The sequence below is a fragment of the Lygodium microphyllum genome, chromosome 1, assembly GCF_053477565.2.
Source record: "Lygodium microphyllum isolate KBCC chromosome 1, Lygodium_microphyllum_v1.1.10, whole genome shotgun sequence".
Lineage (NCBI taxonomy): Eukaryota > Viridiplantae > Streptophyta > Polypodiopsida > Schizaeales > Lygodiaceae > Lygodium > Lygodium microphyllum.
In genome coordinates, this window is record NC_141135.1 from 71,510,781 (window position 1) to 71,529,153 (window position 18,373).

General features: G+C 42.4%; 1 protein-coding gene across 2 annotated transcripts in view; it reads left to right on the top strand.

Annotated features, from left to right (window-relative positions):
- Positions 1-5,095: 5,095 nt before the first annotated feature.
- SLP1 (Calcineurin-like metallo-phosphoesterase superfamily protein) overlaps positions 5,096-18,373 on the top strand; it is a 131,307-nt gene continuing 118,029 nt past the window's right edge. Inside the window, exon 1 of one of the 2 annotated variants that reach the window (XR_015690943.1) lies at positions 5,096-5,555. Coding sequence is in view for 1 of the 2 variants with exons in the window: in XM_087678419.1 (XP_087534545.1) it covers positions 5,240-5,555 (316 nt within the window). In the remaining variant the exon portion in view is untranslated. The remainder of the gene's footprint in view (positions 5,556-18,373) is intronic. The other variant, XM_087678419.1, reaches the window with a different exon arrangement.

An 18,373-nucleotide genomic window follows, 5' to 3' on the forward strand; every position in this document is an offset into this window, starting at 1 on the left:
GATTATCGTAGCTTCTCCATGATACTATTCGATGTGCAGTGATTCAAAGTGGTACTTGAAGGGGCTGGAGCAACAGTTCGACGAGGTCCATCTAGATTTCTCGAAATAGATTCTGAAAAAAAATGAACGGATTTGCGCGAAACCTTTGTGTTGTCGGCCCATTGTGAACAGATGCATGAACTCATTTGTTTGTTAATTGTACGTTGACATGGTACATGTCACAATAGTTTAATCTCTCTTGTACGTGTTTGTGAACATGTAATCTTCTATCCAAACCCCCGACAACCTCGATGGTGGTATGTTATACCTTCAGCTCCCCAAAGTGCGAGAGTATATGATCAAAGCGATGTTCCAAGCATAGATGATGACAATATGCAAATAGAGGGGTTGATATTGCAAGGGGTGGAGGCCATCGAAAGCTTGGAGGATGTAGAGGAGCCAACATCAACTAACAATGATGGAAATACAGGAGTCCTTTGAGAACGAAGTGGACTCATCCTTTTGTGGTGACATGTTTATCGACCTTCCATTGTATGCGGAGTTGTGTCAGGAGATTGACATGGAACCATAGGATACTTCATACTTGGAGTATCCACTTACTCAATTCATTGACTAATCGCTTATAAGGGTACATAAGATATGCATTTTAAATGAGATCATTTTTTAAGGATTTATATTATCGTGCTTTGTATGATTTAAATTGATTATGCTAACATCATTTTTTGTTTGTGTAGATGACCTTTTCAGGATGAGTTGAGGGATGAGCGATGAGGAGTCGCAGGATATCTTCACGCGCATGTCTCCAGATCAGATGGCGAGTTTCAGAGACATGGCAGACCAGGAGCTGTCTCGGACATTGTCAGGCTGCTCTACTAGATCTACTTCGACGCGATCAAATGCTTTGGCTTCGAGCAGACTAGGTCAACGCTCTAGAATTAGGCCAGAGGGAGGGAGTGCTTTAGGGTTAGGGGGATGTTGTAGAGATATGGAGGTAGTGAGCCCGCGGTCGGCACGGGATACATGTGCGACTCCTCGCTCTCCTGGCGATTCTAGGGAGCATGGCTCAAGTGGATGCTGTGGAGGCACAGTCGGGTGTCTCCGTCTCGTCGTTCTGTTGGAGTTGTGTCACCTCCAGGATTTGTCACACCTGTGGGGACGTCTACTCCAGTTACTCCAGCTTTTGCTTAGCCGTCTGCACCCCTATGGGTGCTACTCCGATAGATACTATCTCGGTCAGTACACCGAATGTATGGGGGTCTCCTAGATATGCCCAGGAGTGTGGACGCAGGTGGGAGAGGACCCATCTTAGGCATACCCCAGAGGGATATACCTATCTTGTCGATGATAGGTCAGGAGCCATCATCATGAATGATGAGGGGAGGAGGGTGATGGCTCGCACGAGAGAGTTGTGCTAACAAGTTTTTCCGCACAATGTCTTAGATCATTGGAAAAACATACCGGAGGGGAGCAATGACTACATAGTAGCATCCTTACATGAGGACTTTCCGGTTCTAGCCACAGTAGATAGGTTTTCTATGGGTTGGATGATGGACCGCATGTGTGCCTATATGTCACACAGACGATCGGACGCACGCAACACACTCAAGAGTTGGGCTGCAAAGCCCGAGTGGCTATACGCGGACAACTGGCGCCGACTAAGGGAGGAGGCTACAGATTCTCCACAATGTTGGAGTCAGTAGCGTGAGGCGGCGAGGGCACGACTAGAGGCTGGAGTGATCCATCATCTTAGGAGTGGCGGCCACATGACATATCTGGAGGACTTTGTAAGTTTTTCTTTTGTTTTGCTTACTTTTTTTTTTGCAATATCCTTTGTATTGACAATCATGTTTCTAACAGTTAGTATTTTGTTTTCTTTGCAGCATTCCATTACAAATCACGATCCGACCGGCCTTGAGACTCGATATGCAGAGAGGCACGATCTTACTGCATTAATCGATCGATTGTATAGACGCGGCGGCCCTATAAGTTACTCATCTTTCTTGTCCGTAGTTACCATGTTTAATTAGAATGTATTATTGTATAGTGGACTGATATGTTATTTCTTTTTTTGCAGAGTCCGTTCGATGCTCCTTTGCAGCAGGATGTCGAGCTTTCAGACGGCGAGGATATGTAGCTCACCCTTGGATCCCTGGAGCTCACACACCCTTCTTTTTTGGTCGCCCTATCTGTGTAGACATTTTCTATGTAGTAGTGATATCTTGTTATGATTGTACCAGTCGCTTTTATTATGCGATCATGTATTTATTTCATGTATCAGTGCTATGATTTCAGCATATTTTGTTTTTGTTTATACGAGCATTGTACACAGTGCAGAAACTATTTTGTATAGCCCAAACTACCCTGCCATAAATTTTTTTTGCTTGTTACAGTCGCTATTAGTGCCGCAAATTTACTTGCATGTGTCGTTATTACATCACAAAGCATCGTTATCAACGTTGCTATTTGCATTGGTATGAGCGTCGAATGCGACGCTCATACCGTCGCTATTTCGACGCTGATAACGATGCTAATACTGACTGTTCTATGGTGTCGCCAATAACGACGCTGTTTGCGACGGCGGGGGCAAATTTTGTTATTTACATTTTTTACCCTTTTAACGTCGGTATAAGGCCTATATCTTGTAGTGTCATTTCTTTCATCTCCTCTCTCTCTCTCTCTCTCATATTTTTTTCTCCATCTCTCTTTTTCCTCTTTTTTCTTTCTCCTCTTTGTCCCCCCCTCTCTCCTCTTTTTTCTTTTCTTCTCCTCTCTCTCTCTCTCTCCCCCTATTCTTTTCTTCATCTCTCTCCCTACTTTTTTTTTCTTCCTCCTCTGTTTTTTTCTCTCCTCTTTCATCATCGCTTTTCTCTCTCCTCTCTTTTCCTGTTCTCTCCCTCTCCTCTTCTCTCTCTCTCTCTCTCTTGTTTATTCCTTCTCTCTTTCTTATCTCTCTTCTTCTTTTCCCCTCTCTCCTTGCATTTTTCATTTTCTTCTCTCCTCTTTTGTCATTACTTTTCTCTCTTCTCCATTTTCCTTCTCTCTCTATCTTATTTTTTATTTTTCTCTGTCCATTTTACTCTCTCTCGCTCTCTGTCTTCTCCTGTTCTTTTTTCTTTTCTTCTCTCTATATCTCTCTCAGTTTTGTTCTCTCCCCCTTTTTCTCTTTCTCTCTCCTCATTTTTCTATTCCTCTCTCTCCCTCTCAAGTTTTTCTCTTTCCTCTCTCTCTTTTCATTCTCTCCCTCTCTCCCCCTTCCCCCAATTTTCTCTCTATATCACACACACACACATATACAAAAGTTAAAAACGATGACAAAAAATGTTTAAATTTAAAAAGAACTTTTCCATTTCCTCTTTCCTCCCCCCTCTCTCTCCCTTTTTTCCTCTTTCTCCCTCTCTTTTTCTCTCTCTCTCTCTCATCCCTCCCTGCTTTCGTCGTTGCTTTTCTCTCTCCTCTCTTTTCCTTCTTACTCCCTCTTCTTTTTTACTTCTCTCCCTCCCTCTCTCTCTCTCTCTCCATTCTCTCTTTCCCTCTCCTAATTTCTTATTCTCTCTCTCTTTTATTTCTTCTCATTTCTCTTCCCTCCCCCTCTCTCCTCCTTGTTTTTCTTTATTCTCTCTCTCTATATCTCTCTCTTAGTTTTTTATTTTCTCTCATTTTTCTTCCATTCTCTCTCTCGAGTTTTTCTCTCACTTTTTTCCATATCTATATTTTTTATTTTCTTTCCATTTTTCTCTTTCCTCTCTCCCTCTCGATGCCAGTCTCTCAAGTGAAAAACAATGTCAAAAAAGGTTTAAATTAACTAAATACTTTTCACTTTCCTCTTTTCCCTTTCCCTCTCTCTCTCTTTTCCTCTTTATTATTATTATTATTCTCTCTCCCTCTCTTTTTCTCTTTATTATTATTATTATCTCTCTCTTTCTCTCCCCCCACTTTTATCATTGTTTTTTTCTCTCCTCTCTTTTCATTCTCTCTCCCTCTCATCTTTTTTCTTTTTTTCTTCTCTCTCTTACCCAATGTTCATATATTCTCTCTCTCTCTCTCTCCCCCTTCTATCTCTATCTCAAAGAATTTAAAAATGGGGAGAAAGAGATATTTACTTTTTTTTTGATTTAATTGAGAGAGAGAGAGAGAGAGAGAGAGAGAGAGAGGGAGAGAGAGAGAGAATACACATGAGGAGGGATTTAATTAAAAAGGGAGAAAAATAAAAAACCAACTTAAAAAAAGTTAATTAAAATGAGAGAGAAGAAAAAATGGAGAAATTTTAAATTAAAAAGTTTAATTTAATTAAAAAAGGAAAGGAGAGAAACTTTTGATTTAAAAAGGGAGAGAAATAAACGTTTATAAAAAGTTTGATTAATTAGAGAGAGAGAGAGAGAGAGAGAGAGAGAGAGAGAGAGAGAGGGGGGGTAGGGAGGCTAATTAAAAAATGTTTGATTTGATTGAGAGAGAGGAAAGGCTTAGGGAAAGAGGAGAGATAGAGAAAGCGATAGTTTTGGAAACCCTTTGGAGGTTCGTGATTTCTTGAATCTACAATCAAAATAATATATTCATATGGATATATTTTAAAAAATGAGATAGTTTCAAGTTGAATGCATTTTTTAAAACGAGATAGTTTCAAAGATTTGATTAGTTCTAAAACGATGACAACTTGTCCACTCTGTTAAAAAGTCAATTGATAAATACTATATGCCTTTCACAAAATTTAACATTTAGCTATATAAATCTTTTGTACATTTTTTAGACATCATTGATCGTTTAGTAACTATTTTGTTAGCATGCATGCATGAGTACCATACATCTACATGCATAAATGTCTACAAATTTTATATATTTAACATGGATATATATTATGCATATCAGATGCTTGCAAACACATACACCTACCCACCATACATGTGTATTTGCATGTACCCACCACTCCACATATTTATACAAACAAACATTTAGCTTATTGATAAAAACACTAAAGTAGAGATACGTAATATAACATGATAGAGGAATTCTAAGGGATCTTGATATATACATGGTAATGTTTCTTCACCTGTATCACTAAGCCATTTTACTCTTATTTTAGGGAGGCCCTCGTCATTACATCACCTCGTTTTTGAAAATTTGGCAATTCAGATGATATTAAATCTCGGTTTATTGTGAACACTGGCGCTGATGATGATGATGAGGAGAGGAGGTGGTACGCTGTGATGAATTTGACACGGCAAGCTTCTTGTTGCGGGTGGCTATGGCGGACTCCTCTGCTGCTTGCTTCTCCCAAGCCCCATCCCTCTGCGTCGCTCCAGACTCGCCTGCCTCCTGGCCCGCTGTCTGGCCTGCCTTCTACTGCAGGCCGTCCGCCAACCATCGCCCCCTCTCCCTCTCGCACCGACGTCGGTATCTTCTTGTTGGCTCCATCGCTGGCATCTTCTCCTCCAATGCCCTGCACAGAGATGGTGCGCTTCTCGCCGATCGTGGCGACCGTGGGACTGTAGAGCCCATCCAAATGGATTGCAGGCATCCTCCCACTGTCGTTTCTGCTCCTGGCCGACGCATTGTTGCCGGTAAGTCCCTTACAGGGCCTCTATTCAATCGCTGTGTATCAGATAACCTTCTTCTACCCGAGCTTCGATTTTGAGGTCAGCATCGCCAGTTTGCATTAGAATACATTAAACTACAAGCTTGAACTGAGCTCAGCATTACCAGCTAGCCTTGATTTTCGAGCTTGGTGGAAGTACAATAGAGTACAATACATTTAATCTCCGAGCTCGGTGGAAAACTGACTTTTGATGCATTTTTAACCTAGCTGGAAGTGCAAAAAAGAACAATAGATTAATTTCAAGCTCGGTGGAAGCATCATATTCAGCTAAGCTTTACCAGTTACCATTTTGTTCAAGTCTCCATTACCAATTAGCATCAATTTTCAAGTGTGGTGGAAGTAGGGTACAACATGCTAATTTATGAGCTCGGTGGAAGCCTTAATTTGACGTCAGCATCACTAGTTGGCTATATTAATGGCCAAGCTTGATGGAAGCCTTGATTTGAGCTCAACATTACTGGTTAGCATCTATTCGAGTGCAGTGATTATACAATATAGTGCAATGCATTTACCGAAGACATTGAAGAAAATGGAATTCCAGAGGAATAATTATTGTATGGGTGCTACATTATGCAGAGTAGCAGCTTGCCTTAGGCATTTCAGTAAATGTATGACTACAGGTTCAGTAATATGGGCTGCTTGAAGCTTCCCTGTCGAGTTGTCTTTACCCTTTTCCTAGCAAGTGGAACATCCTTGATATGAGAAGCTACTACTTAAGTCTTACATACTAGAAAGGGGAGCACATATTACAGTGCCCTCTAACTTTCAAGCTCCAGGCAATCATAAAGGAGTAGCTTATTTTAGGCATTTCAATAAATATGTGACTATGTCAAGTAATACAGGCTGGTTGAAGCTTCTGTTTCCAGTGTGTCTCTACCATTTTCCCTGTAAGTGGAGCATACTTCATATGAGAAGCTACCACTATACGTCACATATTGAAAAGATGCAGAGCACATATCATACTGGCCACAAACTTTCGAGTTCGAGGAAATCATAAAGAGATTCTTAACATGAGCGTGAGGTGTGGATTGCCGGCCAATTGTTTAGGAAGTTCATTACTCATTCACATCAGAGTTCTGCCTTTGTTAAGAAACAAAAGCCGAGGCCAAAATTGAATCCCCAATTATTAGCCAATTTATTTTTTTCTTGTACAGATCCACAACAAATTTAAAATGAAATTCCTGAGACTTTTGAGTTTTAGGTAGGACAACTGATTCAAAAAAGTTCTATAAAAAAGGGACCAAGGTATATGCCATGCCATCCTGCTTTTGCCAAACTTTCGTTTCTAGATCCATTGCCATCATCCAGCCTTTAGCTTCATCTCAGATGCTGCCACAACTGTCATATCATCATCATCCATGGTGTTCCCCTGAAAAATATAGGTGCTGCTGCTGCTGTTGTCCTAGTGGACTTCTCCTGCTGCTGTATGCTTTTGATTTGCCCCAAGTGTAGGAGTTTGTTGCTGATTTGATTGCTCTAGAGTAAGCCAGATGCTGTTGCAGCTCCCCACATTACTGGCATGTCATCAAATGCAGCTATCTGGATTGTGAAGGAAACTGCTAGGGTTTGGACTGAGGACACACAGTGTACGACCACGACAGAAACACAAAGAGACAGACACAGACACAGACACAGAGAGCAAAACTCAAACCCTAAATGCAAAACTCAAAAAACTCAAACTCTAAACGCAAAACTCAAAACTCAAACACAAACAGAAGAAGGGAGAGAGAGAACACAACTCTGAAGTGAATGAATGCTGTAAATGAATGTAAGAGTGTACAGTGTGCTCAAGGGCAGAGCAATGTCGGAGTGTGACATCCACTGAAGATTGATCCCAACTTTGTGACCACCAGTCGGAGTGTAGGAGTGCTGAATAGTGAATGGCAGCAGGCTGGTCACCAAAACATAGTAGTCTGGAGGTTGGAAATTGGTAAATGCAGCATTGTACCATCGATCGGAGGCTGGAAACTGTGCACAGGTTGTTGTAAACAGCAGGCTGAAACAGTGTCTGAGAGTGTCAGGGCTTGCAATGTTGAAAACACAGGCTGGTTGATCTTGGAAATGATGGACAGTAGTCTAGGACAGTCTGGAGCAGTCGCCAAAAGTTGAGAGCTGTCGTCTACAGCAATGGACAGGCTGAAGATAATGTGGCTATAGTCGATGCTAGCTGGATAGCAGATGGAGGTGGGCTGCAGGCTGGAAACTGGACGCCAACAGCGGCAGAGGGTGTGTGGGCTGGTGTAACCTGCAAACAAGGATGATGGCTGAATGGGGGTAGCGGGGGTAGCCTGTCTATTTATAGACGTGGAAGGGCGCCCCAAAAATTAGGGTTTCCACTAAACACTCTCGAACTACTCCCCGTTTTAGGGTTTCCACTGAACTCTCTCGAACCGCTCCGCGTTTTAGGGTTTTACTCTAAAAGAGCATTTTTAGTATGTTTTGGGGCTGTTTAAGAGGCTAATCAGCAAGTAATGCATATTTTACCTCAACAAGCCTGCCCTGCCTCAAAACGTAGCTTCTGCTACCTCGATGACTGTTTCCACTGTTGCATTGCTTTCCAGAGAGGCTCAGACTGCTGATTCTGCATCAAATGCAGAGATTTCCACTTGATGTGTCATCTTGTGCTAGATTGCCGTGTTTCTAGTTCTCCATTGCTATGCATAAAAAACATGGACTTTCTTCACAGTCCTGACACTGAGTGCTGGCTGGACACTCTCTTTCCAAGATATATTGGAGTACAACTGAATCTTCTAGTTGATATATGAGCCATCATCTTCACACCCCATAGCTTAGTGTGGAGTCGTAGGGGCCTGTTATAAGCACTCATTGAACCTTGCTTGTGCGTTCATTTTCGTTATTTATTCCATTTATGATTTATCCGAGCATACATTTGTTAGTCATGTTGTTCATACCTTTCCATGCACTCTATAATCCCTCGTCTCACACATTTGGCGGGTGTGTTGTTAATTCGTTTTAGTGCACACAGCTAGCCCTCGTTTCATGCAGTATCACAACTAGGCGTTTCACAACTTGAACTATTGTGAGCATTTGGCTACAAGTGCACATAGTATAACATTTGGTCTTTGAATACATATGTGCACACACACACACACACACACACTCTCTCTCTCTCTCTCTCTCTCTCTCTCTCTCTCTTTCTCTCTCTCACACACACACACACACACACACACGTCAAGGGGAAATTTCCATCACCTTCATCAGGCTGTGCCTCATCATCAAAGCCATTGTTACCCTTGAATGTTGAGTAGTAAAGTGAAAGACATCAGTTATGGAAAAGTTATAATGCATTTTGGCCTAATTTATCTCCACAAAAACAGTTGTAAAAAGAATTGGTCAAAGAAACAAGTATTTTATTATTGGGGGTCGGATAAATGTCTAAAAATCTCCTATCAAAATGGAGATTAGAGACCATTGCTTTTGCTTAGGGACGACCATGGTAGCCTAGCACACATAGGATATTTTAGCACATTTGAGCTACCAGGGAATAGTTTTGAGGTCGTATTTGCTGCATCTATTATACATGCATGATTTTTAGTATCTATAGGACTTCACTAGATTCACCCAACCACTATTGAAGAGAAGTTGAGGCAGCCACTTCTCTTCAACAAGCTACTCAAGATAGAGAGAAGCCACACCATTGGAGAAAGGACCCTCCTATCTTGGGGAGGTTCTCTACACAAGTAGCTTCTACAGTGGGGGAGTGGTTTATTGTTGTTAAGCTACTAGGTCATACACAAAGAGAAAGACTTCAAGGCATTAGGGGGCTAGGGCCATAATGGAAAGTATTAGGGAAGTGGTATCCCTAGAATAGAGGGTTGACTCCGAAGACTTTGTAGACATGGATTGGGCTCTTCACTAGAGGAGAGATCCTTCTTGCAATGGTAGCCATGGTCCACTAGTAGTGTGTGTGCGTGTGTTTACTTTCTCAGTAGAGATGGATTGTAGACTTAGGTGAGATAGATTGTAGACTTAGGTCAAAGTTCAGAAGATGCTCTCAACAGAGGATTGGAGTTGTGATTGATTGTGATGGGACTTGGTACTTAGACCCATGCCCTTATTTGATAGATGGATGCCAAAGAGACATTGGGCATATAGAGGAGGCTGCTATAAAGACTTTAGTGGGGCTTTAGGGAGTGGGTATGGAGAGATCCATTTGCAGAGATGCCTTGGGATGTGCCCTTCTTTGAGTATACCACTAGATTGGGGGGGAGGATATAGATAAGTAGGATTAGAGTGGTGCAAGTCGCAACTTGGCATTGGATTGCCCAAGGCATATCACAGCCTTTCCTTGTAGACTTCTAGAGGGGGATAGCTTTAGACCAAGAAAGGTTTCACTCTTTCTTTGGTTACTAGCATACAAGAGTCTAGTAGTTGGTACATGGCTTGGCTATGGTAGAGACCTTGTCCCTTGTGCTAGATGTGGAGAGTATGAGGAGACATAGAGCCACTACACATGGGATTGCCCAAGGTCTTAGGAGGTTTAGAGGAGAGCCCTTAGGATGTTGTTTCATGGTATTGTAGACTCTATGATTGCTTTGTGGGGGACAGTTGGTTGGGTCACAATTAAAGGCTTAGCTTGTGGATATGAGGATGTAGAAGGGTGTCATCTGTTTTAAGGGCAGCTTGGGAGCAGGATTATCATACTAGATTTCTCACAGACAATGTGGACTTAGGGGCATTGCCATCGATTGGAGCTCATAGCTTGCACTATTGCTTGGTACACTGTAGAGACTCTCTCTAGGAACTGGACAGAGATTGTGAATACTCTCCCTAGGCGATAGGAGGAGATATAGGGCAGTTCAAAGACTATGAGGTGTAATAGACTTCCCCTTGTTACATATTTTTCGATATGGAAGTCTTACATAGCTGCTTTTTGCTTTTTCTTGTAAAAGGACATTCCTACTTTCGTTCCTCATCCCACAACTTGTGCCAACGCTTACATCACTTTCATCATCATCATCTTTATCATTAAACTCTCCCTTTTGCAGCTGCTCAACTTCTTGGTGTTGCTGCCCATTTGCCAAAAATTGCCACCCAGCACTTATTGTTGTTCCCTGCCCTCTTGGTCACACTGTTGTTCACTCGAGGACAGCTGCATTTCTCTCCACCTATTGTTGCCAGCCCAGTTGCCTGCTGCATGGCTTCTTCTGGCTGTGTTTTGGGCCGTTGGTGCTGCTGTTGACTCTTAGATATCTCCAAGTTGCTTTCTTTTAATATCAGCTGCGACTGAGCTGCCATACGCTTCACTTGGAGTTTGTTGCCAAGCAATACATTGCTGCATTCTCGTCGTTCCAGCCCTAGACACTGTTGTATTTCAACATCCAATGTGTCTATTGTCTTCAGCCTTGTGCGTCAATTTTCTTTTCCAACATTGATCGATTGCTGCCCTTGGGATCCATTCGTGGAAAACAACACTCTACACTCTTCCTCAGCCCGCTTCCATGAGAGAGAGTGGTGGTTGCACAACCGCCGCTCCTTGAGCTCCCTAAGTTGTATCTCTTCACTTCATTATTCATTCGTTTAGTAGTAATACATTCTTTAATTTCTTCTTCTTTTTGTATTCTTGTTCGAGTTTATTGTGTGTTAGTTGTGTTCGTCCATACTCAATGTTTTCTTTGCAAACGCTAGTGTATTGTCACATGGTATCAAAGTTGGTGCTCTTCTAAAGATTATTGTGCACAACTATCACGAAAGGTTTGCACAAGCAACATGCAACTAACTCGTAGTGTCTCAGATACCTTCATTTTTTCTTTTTGATAGTCAGAGTGCTATTGCAGTGGCAAGAAATCCTATGTTTCATATTGAGGTGCATTACCATTATGTCAGAGAGAGATGCTATGTAAGAGAGATTAGCTTGATGCATGTTCCTACATAGGAAAATATTGCAAACATTTTCACCAAGCCACTACCTCGTGAGAAGTTTGAGGCTTTTGGCAAGTCCTTAAACTTGCTATCCTTTGGTGGTTGATCATTCCCGTACTTTACCACATTGGCACTGCAGGGGGGTGTTAGAATTTGCCAATTCCATGGGCAGTGTTAAATGTTTTAGTCTTTAGTTCTTTTTCAGTTCTTCCGACTAAAGTTATAAGTTGTGTCACCACTCTTAAGAGTGTGTGATGGACCAACCCTCAGAGACCCTTCCGGGACCCTTTCGGGACCCCTTCTAGGCCCCGGGGCGGCACTAGACCCTTTCTGGAACTTTTGCATTTTGACCCCGGAACGCGTCACGGGGCACCTCAACACGTCACGGAACACGTCACGGAACGCGACACGGAATGGAACACGACGCGAGGTTTACCAAAGGGCCCATCTTGGGGGCTTCAACTCATATTCATAGATAGAAAGCATTTACAAGCTTGCACGGGCTCAGCAAGGGACCATGTCACGGAGGGTGGGTGGAGCTATCAACGCGCATCAAACACGACGCCCAAACCGTGGGTGAGGGAGCTACAAGGAGTACTCCCTCATAGTTAGAGTTAGTTAACTCTAGTTGAGTAAGTGCTAGGTCTATCTTAGACCTATCTTGTACCTTTCATTCTTATTCTTTCAGTTCAGCAAGTACACACTACTCTTTTGCTTTAACACATTCTCATTCTCTCTCTTTTTTCTCCTCCATAGCTGGCTGTCATTTTCCAACAAAGATGAAATAATAATGAATGAGTAGATGCAATGTTCAATGCACTACTGGAGGACCTTACATGGCCATTTCGGTTCCCTTAGTGTAGGTTTGTTCTTCCCATTCTACTCGAGAAGGATACACCAACTACACCTTTTGGTCCTTCAAAGTGGAGTGTATATGTGGGCCTTCGTAACTACTCCAATCCTCTGTCTAGTAGAGAATCATTGTATTGGTTCTACTATCAACTAGGCAGTCTTTGGAAACTACTCAATTGTTGAGGTGGATCTTTTTTCTTCATGAGTCTCCATGATTTAGTTCTTGTTCATGTTTGCAAAATCTAGACCACAGCGGAGGTTTGGACAAACTTGTCTTCTCTTTACAAGCTTAAGACCTTTGCCCACTGAACAGAGAAGTAGCTTCAAATAACACACGTTCAAGTTGCCATCTTTGGCTCCTCTCTTGTTGGGTCACCCTCTGCCATGGTTGTTCATTGTCATCATCTCCCTTCAATCATCAACAACACGCCTATGACGTGCCTTGCTGCACAATCATGCCCTATTGCACTTGTGTTGTCATCATGACATTGCTTTTGTTGCAGCAAAGGTATATTTGTCATCATGATCAGCATTGGTGCTGTAGCAATAACATCTTCAACATCATGACCAACACTTGTGCTGCAGCAACATCATCTCTGGCATCTCGAATAGTATTTGCAGTATCTTGAACAGTATGGGGGGCATCACAACTTGTGCAGCTAGGCTAACAGCGGCATGGATATGGTTGCTAGTAGCATGATCAATAACATCATCATAGTTACAGGTGTCATCAATTGATGACTCTTCTTCCATGAAGGACCACATTAAATGGAGGAGTTATGGGATGAGCTTGCATCCCTTGGCAAGGCGATATTATCCAAAGATATCACAATGATTCTCATTACACATCTCCCATCTTTGAAGTATGATGTCTTCTACACTAGTTTACTCACCTCTTGAGTTTGGGACACTATTCTTTGGAAGGAGCATGCTCCACTTGTTTTGGAACAAGATGTGCAACTCAAGGGGATTGGAACTTATCAATCTGTATCCACGATAAGATTTTATCGTATATTTGGGAGGGGGCAACAAGAAGGATAAGAAGGCTAAGAACAAGAAGAAGAAGGAGGTTAAGCACTCAAGAGTCTTCTTTAGACTTTGATGCAGATTTTGAGGGGAGGTGAAAATTGTTGAGCTAAAAAATGCATTACATGCTGATTAGCCTCTTAAACGGTCCCAATGCAAAAACCCTAAAATGGGGTATGGTTCAAGACAGTTTCTGTGAAACCCTAATTTGGGAGGGTCCATCCATATCTATAAATAGACAAGCTGCTCCCATTTAGTCCTTATCCTTTTGGGCAGGTTTCTCACTCTACTGTGCAAATTTTAGGCACGACACACCTACCATTTGCTGTCTAGCGGTCATTAATTGGTCAGTATTCAGCTGGAGGTGGCCTATTTCCGACCATCACCTTGTTGTTTGGAGGTCTCCATTTGGTGTGTCATCATAGCACTTGATTAGCCTGTGTTTTCAGCATCTGGTACTAGGCGACAAGCTACTGCCATCTCTCCCACCAAGTGACTGTTGTAGTACTTGCGTTTTTGCTGTCTAGTAGGCTGCCTATATCTATAAACACCTCTCTTGTTGTCGCGTGACAATTTTTTGCCTTGGGTGATCAGTTTTCAGTTTTCTTTGGCGGTAGACTGCTATGTTTAGTAGATTCTAGCCTTTGTCTGTTGTGTTTTGGCGACTAGCCTGCTGCCCTTCATTATTCAGCGCTCTCTCATCTCCAACTGGTGGTTGCGGTACTTGGGATCCGTTTTCAATGGATGTCACACTCCAACACTCTACTACTTTGCCCTTGAGCATTCTGTACACTCTTACATTCATTTACTGCATTGATTCATTCACTTCAGAGTTCTTCTTGCTCTGTCTTTGTTTGCGTTTTTGAGTTTTGAGTTTTGAGTTTTGCATTTTGCATTTATGGGTTGAGTTTTGCATGCCTATGTTTGTATCATTGTGTTTTTGTTGTGGTCATACACTTTGTGTTTCCTTAGTGCAAACCCTAGGAGCTACTCCACAGTTTTCTTCACAAAAATGATATCCTTCACATTGTGGGAAGAACTCGCATCTCATGGAGAAGTGGTGGAAGAAATACCTTCACCTTTAGACTTTATCCAAGAGTGAAGAACCAGCCGTTCTTCTTGGATAGGGTGGTGAATGACCTGATTCAATACAATTTACAAGAAGCAATAAATTCTCAATTTGAAATTACACGCTTTACCAATTAATCTTGGAGAGCTAACACTAGATTGGCCCAAACAACTAGCACCCCTTGTGGTATTTTTAAATCTTTTATTGCTCTAACTTGAAGCATGCTAAGATATGGACTGATCTCCTTCAGTCTGCAATACAAATGGCTGTCATAAATGACTAGCAGCACTAAGAATCAATTTATCTCTTGATCGAACTACAATTTGGGGACAACTTGGTCTTCAAGCTCTTGCATGTAGGCCAAGACAAAAGGAGATGAAGCTACTCTTTGGATTGGGTTCAATTTCTTCCATCATAGCTGGTAATATGCTCCCCTGTTTGGGTCTTCAATTAATGTGCAGTGGTCCTAGTGTAAATTAAGGTTAGTAAGATCATTGCTGCCCTTCACCAAAGGCTGGAATATGCAGAGAATTGTTGAGGGAATATTAGAGAATGAGAGAGGAAGTTGTTGAGAGAGAGAATGCTGGTTTCTATCGCTAGAAGTGGCCCAAATCTGTTGCCACCACTCACAAAACAGCCACAAATGCTATTGCCTGTAGTCTAGAGAACCCAGGATGTTGTTGCCTACGATTGCGGGTGACAAAAGTGCTGTTGCCAGCACTTGGGAGCCCTTTTGGCAGCTGTTGCCTACTTCCTAGTTGATCTACATGGCTGGAATCTCCTCTTGGATCAGGTGGCAAAAACAACAACAACAACATAGTCATAAAGAACTGGAAATGAGGATGGGGAACTGGAATTAGAACGATCATGAATTGCTGTTGAAACCAGCCTCCCGGCTTGGAGAGGGTGGTAATGACCTGATTTAATAGTAATTATAGCAAGCATAAAACTCACATAAATTGAGAATGCAAATGTTACCACTTTAAGCTTGGATAATGGACAGCATGTTGGTCCCAAAACTGGTGTTCCTTCCGATATTTCTTTAACTATTATTGCAAATGGATGGAGTACAATTGAGATCCTCAGATCTCTTTCGCTAATTCAAGTGCCTCTTGTTGTTAAAACTGGCCAACAAGCCTCCAAGCCAATTTGCCTCTTGGTTTGCTCAGGGATTGGCCTTCACCTTGCTCTTTCAAAGACAAATTTAGCCCCAAATTTGATATTGATTGGTTAGCCTCTTGAATCTCCTTGAAATTCTTCAATTTCAACTGCCAGAATTCAAGTCCTAGGCCCTCAACCGAGGTGGTTGTCAAACCCTAATTTTGTTGTAAACTAGGGTTTGCAATAGAGATTTTCCAATATCTCTACTTGTGATGACTCAAATGGTTGGATTTTTATGAGAACTTTAGAGATGGCTGGGGGATGAGAGAGAATGCTGTAGAGAGAGACATTTCAGAGTTTCGTTGTGAGAAAGACTGAAATACTTGGGCTTTCATCTCCTCTTAATTCATAGCCTTACTAGACTCCGTATTCCGGTTATCTTCATTGAGCAAGACGCTTGTATTAAGGATTATACTATAGGAGCCATTCTTGCGTCAGGTTGGCAAGTGTAAATGCAACAGACACCCTAGTATGCTTAATAATTATAGTATTCGTTTGTTTTCAAAGAGAAAAAAATACTTAAAGTTGAATACGACAACTATTTAGAAACTTTATAGCCATGGAAATGTAAAAGAAATGCCAACAAGATTGAGGATTGAAGATGGGAAACCCCCCTAAACCCCACACACACCACACCACCACCACAACACACACACACACCCACCTGCCATCCCATCGCCCCCCCTCCTGGAAAAAAAAAACACACGCGGTGATTAGATTACTCAGAGACCACAACCCCAGTGTTGTTACCACAACCATCATGTATACCACTATTGACTTCCTAAGATTTGGCAAAATAAGCACATGATCGAAAGCCAATTTTTCTTTTAGCTTTTCAAATCCTGAAATTTCTACCTTTTTCCACCAAAAGGAAAAGTACATTTTTCTTTAAAGCATGCAAAGGCAATGCAATTTCAGGAAAATGCTGAATAAACCAACAATAATAAAAACATAGCCCCAAGAAGCTCTGAACCTCATTTTCAATGTGGCCATGTATGTATAGCATCAACCTTTGTAGAGTCCATGTAAATACCATCAGCTGAAACAATATGCCCCAAAAGTGAATCTCATGCAAAAAGACATTACTTCTTTATATCATTAATGACCAGTTGGTGTTTTTCAAGTTTATTGAACAAAATTGCCAAGTGCTTATGATGGTCCTCTTCATTCTTTGAATGCACAATTAGGTTGTAAAATCATGTACCCACAAATGACCTATGTGGCTGAAAAATCCTATCCATCATTTGATTCAAGGCCTCGTCCTCCTCCTCCCCATGCAATCATAATCATTCTTTAGGTGGTCTTTCATTGGAGAGAGGAGCCGGTGCCAGTGCCCACGTAGCCAGTGACTCATTGTTGTACACATCATACTTGTGTTTAGTATATGGATTTCATTTCTCGAGCTCATCTCTGAGTTCTCTTCTTTTGTAGTGTTCTTTTGTTTTCTCTCTCTTCTGTCTTGTGTTCAGTAGTTTATTTCAGCACATGTCTATGCTTCCATTGTTGCATCACTTTTGACACGTTGTGGACATTCTATGCTGCTAGCCAGGCTTGAGCTATTACCCAATTGTGTTGGGTATTTGACTCACGCCTCACTTACGCCTACGCTCATATGGGAGTGTCGGTGATCAGTAGGACACTGGGGCACTTTTTACTCTCGGTAGGAGAGGTTTTTTCCCCTAGACTTATGGTCTTATTGTCGTATGTACTTATGTGCTTATGCTACACACATTTGGGCATTAGTGTGTGTCGGATGTGAACACCCCCTACAACCCTAAGGTTTAAGGGTTGTACTTTGTACTTTTTGGTTACACCCATTCAGTCTATTCTCTTTGGTGTCGTGCTTCAACTCTGTCTCTCACTCTCTCACTGTCTACTGAATCTTGGCTGCACCTCGATCCTTCCATCTCACATTTGGTATCAAAGCACAGCTGTGAACTCAGCTTCTGCCTGCAGTGTGCAAGTTTGCAGTCTGCAGCCCACGCCATTTCTGCTCCAGGCCACCAGAGCACAGCTCCACGCAACCTGTCTCCAGCGCATTGTCAGTCTCGTCAGCAGTCAGGCGCCACCTCGTCGTCAGTCTCCCTGCGTTACAGCCCGCTAGCGCAGCTTCACCAGCACGCTGTTCCTCAACGTTGCCCTCGTCAACCCAGGCGCCAGCTACGTCGACTGAGATCCGTTACGTCAGCATTGCCACACAACACGCTCGACTGTTCGCCCGTCGTCCTATCCGTCAGACGTCAGCCCGCCCGCTCGCTAGACGACCTGCCACACGACTGTCCTGCCCGCCGTTTGACACCTCCACGTCAGCTCTGCTCGCGACAGTTCGCCCGCCCGTCTGACCAGCACACGCCACTCTGCTCGTCAGCCTGCTCCACGTCAGGTACATTTTTAAACAATTTTTTTTAAATTTCAGCCCAGAACACACCTCTGGAAGAGGAGGTTCATATGCGCAGCACAGAACAGGTGGGGGATAAATTTCATGCAAATTTCTGGACTGGATCATCAGAAATTTTGGGGCTTTTGTGTATTTTGTGGACAGTTGCATTTGAACTGCTGGTACAGTCATAGAAAGAATGTTTTGACAGAAATTTTGGCAAAAATTTTGGGGATTTTGAGATAACAGTGTTGCAGTGCACTGTTTGCACCTTGGGAAGCGCGCATTAAAAGACAGTTTTCTGACAGAGTACGCCCTTGCACATTAATTGCAGAAACGTGTTTGCTGCAATTTCTGGATATTTGCAGGTTTCCAGTTCATACTGCTTTGACATTGCTCATTTTGTCTTTCGAAA